We start from the raw sequence: 15,414 nt of genomic DNA, 5'->3' as shown, positions 1-15,414 counted from the left end.
TTGTTTCATTTTTCCCATCTATTTAAAAAATTTGCACTAGTTATTAAAACTATGAGATACAAAAACATGAATATCTAGTTTGAAAAAAATTGGAAAGTTCAAAAAAGTATAAGATAAAAAGTCCCACCTAGCTCTGTGTTAGAACACAAAGAAATACAGGCCACAGTCTGGTTGTTAAGGAGCTGACAAGCTAGTGGGCGAGAAAACAAGTAAACACACAATTATCAACAAGTGTGATAAGTACTATGATAGAGAGAAATACGCTATGGACACACACAGGGAGGGCATCTAATTCAGACAGAAGGGCTCTTTGGAAAGACTTGTGGGGGAAATGATGTAGAGCCCAGATGGAGAAGCAGTCTAAAAGAGAAAGAGAGTCAAGGACTGTCCAAGTGGTAGAAAAGACCTTATATACTGAGCTAAGGAATTTAAACTTGATCCTGAATACCACAGAGAGCTCACTGCAGGATTTTAAATGGAATTTAAATAACATGATCAGATTTGCATTTTAGAAAGAAATATCTAGTAGTGATGTGCAGAACAGATTGGCAGGGGATAAAAAAATAAATCAGTAACCCCAGCTATGAGGTCAGAAGTGATAAAGGCCTGAATGATTTAATATATTTAAAAAAATAAGTTTTCCATTTTATATTTTCTAACTATTGTTAATATGTAAGAATGCTATAAATGTTTGCCAAACTCATTAAATTTAACTTCTTGAATTCAGATTTCTAGAAGTATTTCACATGACCAAATAAACACAATTTCATCTCTTCTTTTCAAATATTTATACTTAATTTTTTATATTGGCCAGAACAGTATTTTTTAAAAATAATTACCCAAACTATATAATCTTTAGCGTATAAATTAAAAAATGGTCCAAGGAAACAAAATAAAGATTTTGGAAATGACTTAAACTCTTTAAGAACTTATTACAAACCAGAAGCAGCATAACAATGGGGAGAGGATTCGCTGTTTAAGATGTGTTGTTGGGGTACCTGGGTACCTGCCTGATTATCAGTACAGTGAGGGAAGAATTGCTTCCTACCACAATGCTGCGATCTCGTTCTGATGGCTCACATAGTTAAATGTAAGAAAGAAAAAAAGAAAATGGAATAGTATATTTATTCCAGCTGGAGAAGGAAGATAAATTTCCAACTATTGTGAAATAAGGGATTTTATCAGAGACGAACTGAATAGGTATGAATATATAAAAATAAAACAGTTTCACTCAATAAAATGTAAAAAAGGGGGAAAGAAATAAAAGAGGAAAAAATAACTGATAAAAGCTTACTAGCACATATGTGTATGTGTGTACGTACCCATGTGTGTGTAATTCTATTACAAATATGAAATAAGTAAGGTCAACCATATTTCATCAAATAAATGGTCAAATGGTCAAAAGAAACAGATGATCAATTTACATATAAAGGAAATAATAGTAAATTATTATTTGGAACACTGGATAGCTTCTCAGGAAATGAAAGAAATGTAAAAAATACCTTTAGGGAATCATTTACACACTTGTTAAATTAAGAAACTGACAAAGAAAGCTAGAGCGCAATGTAAAGAAATTAATACTTAAAAACTGCTAGTAGCACTATCAACTAGCTCACGCTCTCTGGAAAGCCATGGACCAAGTGCAACAGCGGCTATGCAGGCATGAATGTATGTACGCGTGCAATCATACACTCTGACCTCGCACGTGCACTTGGGAGAACCATATCCCCAAAAGGGGGAACAGCCAACTGTTTAAATATGTTAAGAGTACAACTATTTATAACAGGAAAACATGAAAACAATCCAAGGATCGAAGAAAAAGGCTAAATGAACCACAGGATAGCAACAAGATGTATCATACAGTTTTTTTTAAAAGGACACACATATGAGGACATAAATAGCTAGAAATGCAAAGGAAGCAACTCAAACCAATGCTTTGCAAAGCATATATATACATATGTGAATTAACAAGGATGTGATTAAGAGTGAATGTTTTCCTACATTCTATTTTATTTAGGTACAACTGGCCTCGAAGCTATCCAGAAGCCAAGCTGGCACTAGTCAACTAACTACACATATGTTCTCTCCCTCCTCCTTTAACATAACATGATGCAGTGGGCACCTTCATCTTCTAATATGTGCCATCGTAGGAACACACACTCTGCTTTACAACTTAGGTTTCTGGAAAGGAAAGCAACTGCTGAATTGTCTTACCGTGAGTGTGGCAAGTGACATGAAGCCGATTAGGTTATTCCATACTTTATCGATGTCCTTTAGCAATTGCTGAAGTTTCTCACTACACACTGCAGTGGCTTTTATCCCCAGCTCGACGCGTTTGGTTACCCTGTACACCTCAACAACACCTGACAGGGTGAGAGAGTAGAGAGTTAGGCGCTGGAAGTGTAGAGAAAGAGATGAGCAAGACAAGGCAGCATCACGGCTTGCTGATATCTTAGTTGGAAATAAGGATTATATCTGGACACAAGTGAACCTACTATTCTTTGGGACCAATCTGCTACTCAGTGCTTCAGAATAACTGACTGGTAAGAGCAGACTCTAGAGCTATACTGCTTAGGTTCAAATCCCAGCTCGGTCACTTACTAGCTGTGTAAACTCTCTGTGCCTTAGTTTCTGTAAAACTGGGATAATAGTACCTCCTGAAAGTATGTTTGAGAGAATTAAATAAGTTAGTACTGCAAAAGGCTTAGAACAGAGTCTGTAGAACAGTAGGCATTATGCAAGTATTAGCTATTTTTTTTTCTGGCTTCTTTATGAGTCCACCCTTTTAAATTTGGGAAATACCATTAAACTTAATGAAAATGAGAATATTAAAAGTTTAAAAGAATCTGAATGTCCATATCATCACAAAGTAATTAAGAAATATCTTGCTATTCTAAATAGCCAAGGATTTACAGACTCTGTGGCTTCATGTATCTTTTATACACTTAACAGGGCACAGAACAGTTCTTTTCTTGTGGCCTCTGAATTGTAGCTGAACTCTTTAAGCAAGGGAGATAGGTGCCAAGTATCTCTCCATTCTAAGGACAGCCACCAGACACATCCACAGCCCCTAACCCAGCCTCTATAAGAGAGGGCTAGAAGAACTCCAGGGGGTCTTCAGAGCGGTTCATCATCAGCCCTGTGTATAGCACTATGGCTTTTCCTCTTCCTTTCCCAGGGGAAGGACGGGAATTACTGCTCAACCTAAGCCACGTAAGGGGGCTTCTAAGACAATCTTTCATAGGTACTAGGAAACCTACTAGGAGGAAAGACAAGCACCCATTACCTGGTGAACATCTGCTTATGCAGTAGAATTGTGCCTGTCTGGGTAGGTAAGTGGAACTAGAGTGAGGTGGCAGGAGTAAAGGAAAGACCACATTCCTCCTATATCCACTCATCCAGCAAATATTTTTTAGTGACTACTATGTGCCAGGCACTAGACTAGGTGCTGGAGGCACAACGGCGAAAAAACAGGCCCAAATCCCTCCCTTCTTGGAGGATTAGTCTAGTGGAGGGAGGCAGATAATAAATAAGAACAAAAAGTAGAACACATAAGATATTAAAGGTGATAAGGCTAGGGAGAAAATCTAGAAGGGAAAGGGATAGGAAGTACCAGGATGAGGAGAAGGCATACATATGGGTAAGGGAGGCCAAGGAAAAACTCATTAGAAGGTGACATTTGAGTAAAGATCTGAAAAAGATTAGGATCCACTGTACGTAGGTCTGGCCACCTGAGCCTGGGGAGGGAAAGAACATTGAATTAGACAGAGATTGAGGTTTCAAGCTGGAATAAGATGGCCAATCACTGAAGGTCATCAGGAAGTTAAGATATCTTTAATGTCATTAAGGGGTAGAGAGGAAGAATGGACAAAGTATGGTAAGGCACGGATTGGAGACCCAGTGATTTCATTTTAATACCTCACCTAGTTCGGACTCTTTGATAAACCAGAAACCAGCAACAGATGTAATTTTACGTTGTTGCTATTATGTTATAACAGGGACTGGGAAACTTGGTCATAGAGACCTTAAGTCGAACAGCTGTTACTGATTATGACTTAGGTGTCTTATTTACAAATGCAGATGTTACTTAGTGAAGTCATATATATGTATCTTGAGAGACCAAGATTAAACTACGTAACATAAGGGAAGAGTGAAAATATTTCCAAGTGTCGTGACTTTGAATAAGAAAAATATCAAAGAACACACACACACACACAAAAAGGAACATACCTAATAGATATTCCATGCCTTGAGCTGACTGAATTACTTCTGTGCACACAGAACTACTACTGATTCCATTTAAGGTATCATTCGCTTTCTTAATGACCTACAAGAAATAAAATCACATCACCTTACATAATAAAGAAAAGTCATTGCAAATCAATTTACTATTACTAGAAAACCCTCTAGAAAAGCCAGGTTTGAAGAAGCATGACTAACTGATGTGTGTATATGACTATACTGAAACAAATCTGAGAATTTAATTTTAAACTGGAAGAAATAATCCCCCATTTATTCAGAAGAGAAAAGACAGGGTTTCTTTTTAGCTTAAATATTTTCATTTAGGCAGATACTGTTTTGTTATTTCTTAAACACAGTGACAGATGAATGACCCAGTGCTTTTAAAAATGTGAAAGAAGCTTCACTTAAGAAATACGACTTTCCATAGAGCTTCACTTTGCAGAAGGCCATCAAGGTAGGGCTGGCTCTCTTCCAGTTTGCTTCTGTCCATTCAAATCAATGAAGGAGAAGGCAAAATGACACATGACAGCACTTACATATGGGTGAAACGCCACAAAGGTGACATACTCACATCTAGGGCACTCCCCAGGCATCTCTGCCACTCATATGCGTATCTCTCATTCTCCTGTGAATTTTATAAAAAGAACTGGGTTAAAAGGGCAAGTCTGGAATCTTCTATAACTGTCAATTCAGAGAGCACTGGAAGACTTTCCTTTTTATTAGAATCACTCTAGTTCAAGCACAGTTTATCTTATGAACCCATTAATGACTATTTAAAATTACTAATAAATGTAACTTCCAAGCACATGACTTGTAAATTCGAGGGAAATGTTTTGGAACAGCTTCTGTCTGCACCTGTTGCCTCATTTTTTCTACAGTTAGTGTAAATTTCTTCAAAGGTACTCACCACGCAGGTGGTCTAACACAAGAGGCCATATCAAACCACCAGCTTTCCAGTTAAGATGCTGTGTGCGTGTGCACGCTCGCGCACATGGTATGACAACAGGGGAGGGAAGGAGAGCTAAGAGTGTTGGCTGCAGGAGGAAAGCTGCATGGGACTAAGATGCAGCAAACATAAACACTAGAAGATCCAGAATATTTCCCTTTCTCTTCTATTTTCATGTGTTAACATACACTAAAATCATAAAATCTAAGTGCTCAAAAAGAATTCCCGTAAACACATCCCTCCTTGTGAAGTCCCACGAATAATTTCAGTTTTAAGGTTATTAACTACTTTCAGTAGATGCCACATCTGGGAGGTATTTTCATCCAAGGCTAATGTCACCATTCTCACATTTTAATTACATATTTTATATCCAGTGCCTTGTGACTCTCTGCCCCTTGTGTCCGCACGTGAAAGCTGCATTTTTTTTTTCTGGGGCCTTCAGTGACCAGCTGGTCTTTTACTTGCCCCCTGTGGAAAACTACCTCGCTCACCTCCACCTCTCCTGTCAGATCTTTGTACTTGTCACGGATGACAGGCAGAGCAGGCTTCTCACTCAGAGTGTTGGAACGGTCTCTGAAAGGCTGCTCCAAAGCCGGAGAAGGCGAAGAACGGCTTATTTCTTTATCACCAAGGCTCAAACTCCTCTTATGCGATCCTGGGAGAAGTGGTGGCACAGTTAAAGGTTTTGATTACTCAGCTTAGTTCAAGCACAGGCTCTTCCTCGCTAACATGACCCCTTTCTTTAGATGTTTATGCCATGAGGCATTCAGAAACACCACACTTATTCATTCTGTCTGACAAGCTATATGTTGAATCCTTTCCATTGCTCTCTCCTGCTTGGATTTCCTGCCTTTCACTTCCTTGATTACTCTTCCCTGATTTATCATAATTTTAAACACAGAGTCATTGAAGTCTGAAGGACTAGTGTCTTTCTAACTATCAGTGCATACGAGTTGTACTGCTTTTCCAGTCATCACTTATAGAGTCCTACCAATCTCCTACATACTCTCTCAATCTAATGGATATCAACGATCCCTTCTGTCAAAATAGGCTTAAAGCAGAGGGGGCAAACTCGAATGCCTTCGGAGAATAGGTAAGTAAATGACTGAAGTAAGTTAACTGGAGATAGGAAGTAGAAGGGACTGTGACACTGGGGAGAGAATACCTCATCTACTAGAGCGGGGATTGCTCCTCAGCTCCTGCTGATTTGTAAAAGGTGGGAATGCAGGCCTAGTATTGCTAGATATTACTTAAGAAAAGCTAGTAATCTAGAAATCTCAGGACTTTTACATATTTGTTACTGCCTCGTACATTCATAAACCATCTTTTTGGGTCAGTCCAAACAAGTCTGCAGACTGGATCCAGATGTAAAGCTGCCACATGGCAGCCTCTGAATTAAAAAATACAGTCTGTAGCCAGGGAACAAGAGCAGAGCTAACTTGCCCACAAGTGGATCAAATCCATTTCTCTGGTTCATTTAACATAGCACACCTCTGACTAAACCAGCTAATGAACAACAGACTGTGTGCTCAGCCCCAAAAGCAGTTATCTGAGGGATAACGGCTTGACTTCAGCTCAGTCTCAGGGAAACCTTGTTTTTTAACAGCTATCAGTAATAGACTGGGTTTCAAACACTGGAAAATCTAATTCCTGTTAAAGCGGGGACCAACTTTTTTATTCTAAGAAAGAACATCTAACGCCTCAGTAGAAGAAACCGTGACAGTAAAATTTACATTGAAAGCTACTCACCTTGAACAGAAAGGTCAAAGGTTGCCAGCTCACTTTTGATCATTTCTTCACTGGATTTCATTTTGCTTTGTGAATTGGCCACTAAAAAGTCAAATTTGCTGATTTTTGGCTTTTCACTTTGAAACTCTCCAAAGTCATCTAAACACTCTTTGGGGGTGTCGTGAGAAGCACTGCTGGAAGCTGGGCTAGGACATGTGGCCTCTTGGTTCTGTTCACTTGAAGGCAGGTCCTGTCTTGTGAATTCTTGATAGTCCCCGCTTTCATAGTCCTTTTGCTCTCTGGTCTGAGAAGTCACATTTTTCAAGTTGGCAAAAGCTGGGAAGGTAGTCTCTTGAAGAGCATCTTCACTTGCGAAGGTTGTGACTTTGGACAGAGATGTCATGGTGATGTTTTCAGAGCTGCCAAATGAAGTCTCTTTCTTTGGAAGAACTGAGGCGGCTGAGGAGGATCTGCTTCCTGCTGAGAGGACAAATGGAGAGAGTTTTCTGCCCTGAGATGCATCATCCCTGTCTGACCAGTCAAAGCTCGTAAGTGTGCTCACTGCAAAATTGCTACCGCAGGTTCCAAAAGCAGCATATTTTAAGTCCTCTATATCTGAAAGGGAAATAAGACCCCACAATTAGAGGCAAGCTCACGATTTAGGCAAAATGCCCTAAACTCTACAGAAGCAAAAGGTCTAGCATATTTGATTAATTTTATACTATGTTGGAGTTTACTAAATTTAGAACTTGTACTAAAATTAAAGGAGTTGGGCTGTAAAATCTGATCTTTAAAAATCCACATTAGCTTTGAATTGACATTTATATTTAGCTACAAAGAGTCTTTTTTGGGGGGGGGGGTGGATATAAGAATTACTAAAAAAAAGATAGGTTCATTTACCAATGTGTATATATACTCTTCAGTATGAGAACAGGGCTGTTTAATAAACTGTTCACTTTTTAACTTTAAAATGTATTTATTACAATATTTCCTGCTTAAAACATCTCATTCACCTTGAGTTTGTTGGAAAATGATCCTTTAAAACAAGGTCATATAAAATGTACATGAAAGCTAATTAAAAATTGACAATTTCTCAAAACTAAAGTGAAAATGTTACCTAAACTTAAATCAATTATTGGGAATTTCTGTCTCAAGCAAGGCCAAATATAAGATTTTAATTAAACAGTTACTTACCTAGTTGTTATTTTGGTCAATATGGACGTCATATTGCTGTGATGGAGTATGAGGAAAGAAAAATCAATCTAATCTACTTTAGCCCCTAAAAAATAGAATCAAAGGTCTGAATCCTGTTTCTCTTTCAAGTATGTGTCAGCCCCTCGTTTGAAGAAAAGGAAGAGGAAGGAGAGGAGAAAGAGGAGGAGGAAGAGGAGGAAGATGATGATGACGAAGAAGGAAACGCTGGGGCAGAAGACTCATTTTACATCCTTAATATATGTTTAAATAATTTAGGAGGTAGCATAAAACAGCAGAAAGAATTTAGGCTTTTGATTTAGATAGATCTGCATTCAACTCCCAGCTCTGCCACTTACTACTTGTGTGACACTAGGCAAGCTACTTAACATTTTTTGACCTTTGTTTGCTTATCTGTAAGATGAGGAGAAGGCCATGTACTTGGAAAGGCTGTGTTGTGAAGATTAACTGATAATGTGTGTAAAGTATCCAATCCAGTGAGCAATACAGAATAGCGATATTTGTACAACAGAGCTGCCACCAGCTTCAACTGGACATTTAGTTGCTCCTTTAGGGCCGAAAATGAAATTAATTCAAAGCAAAAATGAAATATCATCATTTTAGTGGTCTTACTAGGGAAACTTTCTTGCCCATTTCAAAAAGCAAAACCAGCTGGGGCTGAATAACTCTGTGCATGACAGCATGTAGAGAAGCCACCTTTTTGGCAGCACTGTCCATTCAGTCTGGCTGACATGTGTTTAGTTTCATTTTAGTCATTGTATCTGAGGCAAGAAGGCCAAATAAAAGACTCCCTCTCTGACGACCACAAACATGGTTTACAGGGAAATTCTCAAAAGTTCTGTGACCCAGATTTTCATAACTAATAGGTGAACCAATACTGAGTCATTGTGTCTTTCTTTCACAGCAATACTGCATAGTTTATGACAGTTAAGGGACTCCTGACATTTCCATAGCTCTTCTAACAGTATTCATTCTTGCTTTTTCTTCCTGTTTCTTTTTCATCCTTCCTTCCTCCCTCATTTCCTACTTTCTTCCTTTATCTCTCCCTCTACCTCTCTCAACCCTATTAGGAAAAGGGTACTAAATTAATAATAAAAGTGAAAAACCTTAGATGTACAAAAAGGCCAACCACTGAAAAAACAGATAACGTGCAGAACAATAGTACATTTTAAAATTCTGTAATATAAATAATACCCTTCAAATTTTGGCTTATTAAACAGAAGGGAAAAAATATTTGGGTGGAAAACATATAGTTTAGAATGAATAAAACAAGACTTTAGGCAAAACGCTTTCTTACTCTCTGGCTGTGGTGTTTAGTTTTCCCTCCAACTTAAAGGAATCAGAAGGCACCCTGCCTCAAATGAGATGAAATTCAATTAGGAGACAGATGCAGTTAAACACAAGACTAGTCTTTCAGGGGTATATTCAGAAGAATATTTCAGTTTGGATTTTTAGTATTAGACTACTAGAAAGCTCTTTAAGGAAAGCTATATTATAAACTGCTCCCAGAATCTACTAAAAGGGTAGCAATTTTCCTGGAGACCAAAGATAAATTTAATGAAAAATTAAGCTCTAATTTCAACATCACGACTAAACTTCTATGGTAATAAAAAGACCCTTTTGTGTAATTATGCAACAAGAAAAAAAAAGCAAGCAAATTTAAAAAAACAACAGAAATCGTTGTAGTATATATAATCAGGTAAAAGACATTATTATACTAAGGGATTATCTTAGTTGAAGAAGTATTTTTATAATACTAGAGGTCTTTTACAAATCTTACTTTTAGTACAAATATAAGCATAAAAATTTGCCTTTTGGAGTAACTCACAGAAATAACCAAGTGAAAAACTAAAAAATCAAATAAAAGGCTTAAAATATTTTATACTTAAAAAAAAATAATAAAGAGTAAATATGTAGGATATACTAACATCAAGCCTCAAGGTAGATTTTTAAATTTCACTTTGCTTATTTATTGGCTACTGCAGTGTAAAAAAATAATTTACTAAAGTGCAATTCATTTGAACACATAAAACTAATATTACACAGGAATGTGAGAACATTATATTCCTAAAACTTAGCATTTACAAACAATATAAAAACAGTAGTATTTCTTGGCATGGTGAATATTAGTAAGCCATTTTCTAAGAAAATATGGTATATCAGTTCCCTGAGGATAAGCTAAATCAAGAAAATTCCTCATTTTCCATGTTAACAGTTCTACATTTTCTAAGCAGTCAAATTATATGTATTATCGTACAATGTTCCTAAAAATATTAAAGATTCTGTAAAACCTACAACGTAAGTGATAAAAGCCCTATCTGGAAAAATAATATGGAATAACCCACATTTTATTTTGTAATCACTGAAGTTACTACGGATGGGTTTTCAATTTGATAGCTGAATTCTGAAAATTGCTCTTGAGAAAGGAAAAAGAAAACAGTGAATGGGTGCAATAAAATGAATAGAGACTCACCACTCTACTTCCAATTCTATTAGAGACCTCTGAGGCTGTGCTAGGCTGAACTGCAATTGCACACAGATAATGTGCCAAATTGTGTGCTTTAATACACGTATTTGTTTGCAACCAGGAATGTCCTATTACAAAGGCCAAAGGAATAAACTATACAACCTGCTTTTCATCCTGGATCTCAAATCACAACATGGATTTCTTGCTTATGCTAGCAAGTAACCCTATCACAGTCTCTTCCATAACCTCTATTTAAATCCTTTCTGAACAGATGTTGTACATGAAAACAAGGCATTTCTTGGAACAAAGGATGTGAGCTGCCATTACAGGACATGGAAGGCCATATCAATTCCCATGGATATTTTCTAAAGCTGTAAGCATATGCCCAGGTGATTAAGAATTACTGACTTTTGAGAAAGGGGTTTGGAAAAGAAGGAGATACTTGCACAAATTCCACTATTCCCCAGTGTTTTATATAGCAATAAAAATGTTCAATGGACTGAGGAAGAGTCTTTAAAAATTAAATATCTTAATTTCCAATACTGATTTAATTCAAACTTCATTTACCAAAGCAAACCATGAAATATTTATACCTTTCAATTTCTTTCCACCCCTGAGATCAGTCATATTCACATTCCCTAATAATTATTAAACCTGGTCTGACTGTGTCCCGTAAGTCTCAAGTACCGTGATGTGTGTTGTTGAAAAAAATAGGAATGAAAGTGATCACAATGGAAGTATGACAGGCTATAAAATGCTGCTGTATAATTGCCTTCCAGTGTTTTCTAACCTGCAGAGAAACCTCCCATTCTTCATTTGTACTGACTCGTATAAATCAATGGTTTAGACGCTATACATGCTATCTGTACACACATGCAGGTTTGTGTCAGTGCTTTAAGTTCAGTTTTTAAAAAGTGGCAATCCTGCGGATCAGTTTAAGTCAGAGGAGGATGGAGGGCCAAGAAATGGTGTCAGGATATATAATCAGTCTGCTCATGGTCATCATTAAAAATTTCATCAAAACCAATACCAGATGAGCACAGAAGATGGCTATGCCAGGGAGAGGGTAGTACCCAGGACACCCTCCAATGCATATGACCCTCAAAAGCTACTGGGCCAGCATTTTCCAAAACAACTTATCAAAAATATTCAACTAATGGAAAAACAAAGCTAGAAGCAGTCCTTTAAGAATAATTTGATTCTTTGAGTTATTTTAGGATTTAGCCTAGCTTCTTTGATATTCCCAGTGTCCTCTTCATGTTCATTTGCTGCTTTTAAAAATTGTCAGGGATTTAAATTTGAATAAGAGAGTGACGGTAGAATATAAATACATTTGTATAATTTCTCAGGCACTGATGTATGAAGTCAAGTACTAACCATATCTTACTCTACTTGGTATCGGGATTAACAAAACATAATATTTTGTTTGTTTGAACCTATAGCATAGAGTTCAAGTCTCTATTGAAAGTTTACATTATAGTATTAAAAATTCCTCCCTAAAAAGTAAATGTTACTCCAGAAACATTAATTGTTCAATTTGTGACTGTGATTATGTTTTATGCACAGTTATATTCAGTCTTTTTCTGCAGGCTGCTCAGAAAAATTCAGAAAGGAATTAAAATAATGGCAGTCCCAGATGGATCAACCTAGTATTAGGTGATTCCACTGACAAAGGAATTCCTTAGCTAAAGCTATCACAAGATTGGTTTTATATATGGCACACACACACACCAAAAAAATCCTAAATGAAAGGCAGCTGGTATTATCATTAGATAGAGTCTACACCAAGATCTCTTTCTTCCAAATTAGTTAGCAGCATACAAGGTTTCTGAAACCAAGTATTATTCAACTTTCCATAGCATTATGCTCTGGAAAACATGGTATTTTGAATGGCAGACTCAGCTTTCCTCAGAGTGACTCTAAACCCCAATGCACGACTTTTTTTCTCTCTCAAATGGCATATTTCAGATACTATAAGTGATCTCTCAGGAACGCTATTCAAAATCCTCATCTACAATGGTTTAATGTCTTGTCTGACTCAAATTTTAAAAAAGAACAAAGAACTAAAGCCTCAAATCATAAGAAAAAAATTTAAACCATGGAAACAACCGTGTTTTCTAAGGTTTGTATTGGCCTTGGGTTTCTGATCTGTAAACAGTAATATTCCCAAGGGTTTTTGCTATTATTATACTGTAAAGTGGAAAAAAAAATATTTTTGAAATTTGGCATACTCTTGCTGCTAACTTTTGTGGATCTTCTAGAATCGTTTTCCTCAAAATGAAAATATTTAAATCTTCCTTTGTCCAAGACATCCCTTAAATTCATTTTAAGAACTTGCTTTATGGACTAAGTCAAAAACAACTGAGGGTGGCTTCATAATACATTCTGAAGTTGGAAAGATAATTTGGCTCTATAATTAGAGGATGGAGTACCCCATTTCAAATCCAAATCAATTTTAGTCCTAAAGACTTCCTGGTATCAACAATGAACACTTTCCATTACAGAGATTGTCAATTTAAATTATCAGTTTACATTAACTGTGCTCAGAGGTCCATCTCGATACCATTAGATAGTTTATTTAAAATTAAATCTATAGCTATCTAGTTATTAACAGATGTGTCCCCCTTCCCCAAGTACTCAAGGATGCTCCCTCGTTTTCCCCATCTCTTCACAGTGTAACTCCTAGTGGAGATGGGCTCAGTGAGCCTTACTAATCAATAAAATCTACTCCGTTTCTTCATTAAAAGAACGCAGCAAATTTTCTTTCTAATATGTAAAATAGTGTAAAGTTTATACTTTAAAAAAATATTTAAAGTTCTATTTCGACCCAGTGCCATGTTAAAAACTTTTATCAGTGGAATTATAAGGGGAAAAGGCTAAAATGTACCAATACTTTCTTAGGAGAAAGGTATTGGAGGAAACAAAACAGACAAAAAGGAAAAACCCTCTAATCACAGGAGATGCTATTGCTTTAAACTTGATATGAAACAGGTATTTCTTTGGTCTAACCCTGAAAAAGTACAAATTACACACATCCCCACACTTTCAAAATATGCCAAAGAATGATTTATTAACATAGGACTTACAGATCACAAAAGAGAGTAGTACAGAAGAGCTGGAAAAGAAGTCATCAGCATAAGCATGCAGATCAGTATTTGCAGAGGGATATACCAAAGCAAGTTCAAAAAGGCACATTCACACAGAAAATGTCTAAATTGAAAAAAAGACATCAGAAAAGCAGCCAAAAAAGGTGGTGGTGGTGGGGCACTGATTAAAATACAAAGATTTTCAATGTCGAAGAAGAGCTACTTTACAGGTAGGTAGGTAGGTGGCTACAGAAATCTTGCTAACCCTTTGAGTGTCACAAATGAGGGTAAGCTCTTGCTGCCAACAAAACCAGATGATCTTATGACTGCACATCAAGATGCTTCAGTGCCAGACAGATTAAATTTAGTGGGGGAACAAAAGCAGCCTAGTTGAAATTATATGCAGCAAAGGCTCAAAGGGTTAAATGTAATAATATGCAGCAAAATCAGGCAACATTATTAGTATTATCTACCTTCCATACAAAGAATTATAGCAGAGTTAAAAGAGACAGTATCCCCTTCAGAGTTAAGTTAGGGTTTCTAAATAGGATTAAGGTCCAGAGATAGGAGTCTACTGGTTTTATTCTCTCTTCATTAGCCCACTTCTAATTTCCCCAACAAGAAGTACCTTTAACCTGCAAACTAAGAGAGCAAGAGATACTGTGGTCAACGTGAGGATAAGGTAAACCACATTGCCTTAAAGAAGTCCCTGGCATTTACCCTCTACAATACATTTATGCAGCAGTTTTGCTCAACAACAATATAGCTTATTGGTTAGCCTCAACCCCTTTTAACAACCGCTCTAAAGGGATACTGCTCCTTTCTGGCAGAAGGTTTACAGATCAAAAGGAGGAAACAATCTGCTTTGAGAATATCCTCAAACTGAAGAAACTTGGCTTGAACATTACAGGTTCCAAGGCTGGAAATGTTCCAAACATACATAAAAGAACATGGGCACAGCAGATTATTTTAACAGGTCAATCAGAACAAACTCAGTCAAAAAACCAACCCCCCTTTCCCAAATAAAATGGGGACGGGGTGAAGGCATCCCAAACCCAGATCAGACTCATCTCATAAAGACATCTAGCTTGGCACTGTGAACGAATATAGATTCACTTTCAGAAAAATAGCTTTTAATTAATAATTTCAAGTCCAAAGGCTAGTTTACTTGTTATGAGATTTGAAAATAAAAATCAAATATTGTTGTTCAGAAAAATGGAGCACTTTGCAACCAACTGCTGTGGCTCAAGCAGCTCATACAAAAAAGAAACGACATCACTATCAAACAAACAGCAGCAAAAAAGAAAAGAAAATGGAAAAAAAAAACATTTGAGGAAAAAGACAAAACAAGGAAGTAGACAAGGGCACAAGGAGCTCTGCAGACAGCCCACCACACCTGGAAAACGCCTAAGCAAGTAGCAAGGTGAAACACAGTCTCTGACAGCTGCTCCTCACTCAGCACCCTGTTTAAGGACTCCTTCAGCACGTCAATGGCCAAAGGATGGACGCGACTTTGTTTTCTGACTTACCAATCTGAGATATGCAAACGTCATAATACTTTACAATTTCTGCCTGAATCTGTAAACTTAGAAGTGTGTGATGCGTCCCTCTCTGGTTTAAAAAACAATAAACCCTTCATATGCGTAATAAATTTTCTAGAGTAATACTGAGATATTTGTTATTAAAGGCCACAAAATAGGTTTATCTTTCTATATACATATCAAATAACAAAA

General features: G+C 36.9%; 1 protein-coding gene across 13 annotated transcripts in view; it reads right to left on the bottom strand.

The window, feature by feature from the left end:
- SYNRG (synergin gamma) overlaps positions 1-15,414 on the bottom strand; it is a 68,930-nt gene that overhangs the window by 12,411 nt on the left and 41,105 nt on the right. For 9 of the 13 annotated variants that reach the window (XM_016131402.2, XM_036222221.1, XM_036222223.1 and 6 more), the window contains 5 exons: positions 6,938-7,531; positions 5,680-5,843; positions 4,814-4,867; positions 4,231-4,327; positions 2,215-2,363 (listed from right to left, as the gene is read on the bottom strand). In XM_016131402.2, the coding sequence (XP_015986888.2) occupies positions 2,215-2,363; positions 4,231-4,327; positions 4,814-4,867; positions 5,680-5,843; positions 6,938-7,531 (1,058 nt within the window). The remainder of the gene's footprint in view (positions 1-2,214; positions 2,364-4,230; positions 4,328-4,813; positions 4,868-5,679; positions 5,844-6,937; positions 7,532-15,414) is intronic. The other 4 variants (XM_036222222.1, XM_036222225.1, XM_036222224.1 and 1 more) reach the window with 2 other exon arrangements.

Source organism: Rousettus aegyptiacus, unplaced genomic scaffold (genome assembly GCF_014176215.1).
Source record: "Rousettus aegyptiacus isolate mRouAeg1 unplaced genomic scaffold, mRouAeg1.p scaffold_m13_p_6, whole genome shotgun sequence".
In the NCBI taxonomy this organism is placed as follows: domain Eukaryota; kingdom Metazoa; phylum Chordata; class Mammalia; order Chiroptera; family Pteropodidae; genus Rousettus; species Rousettus aegyptiacus.
This window is presented reverse-complemented; position numbering and strand designations above follow the sequence as displayed.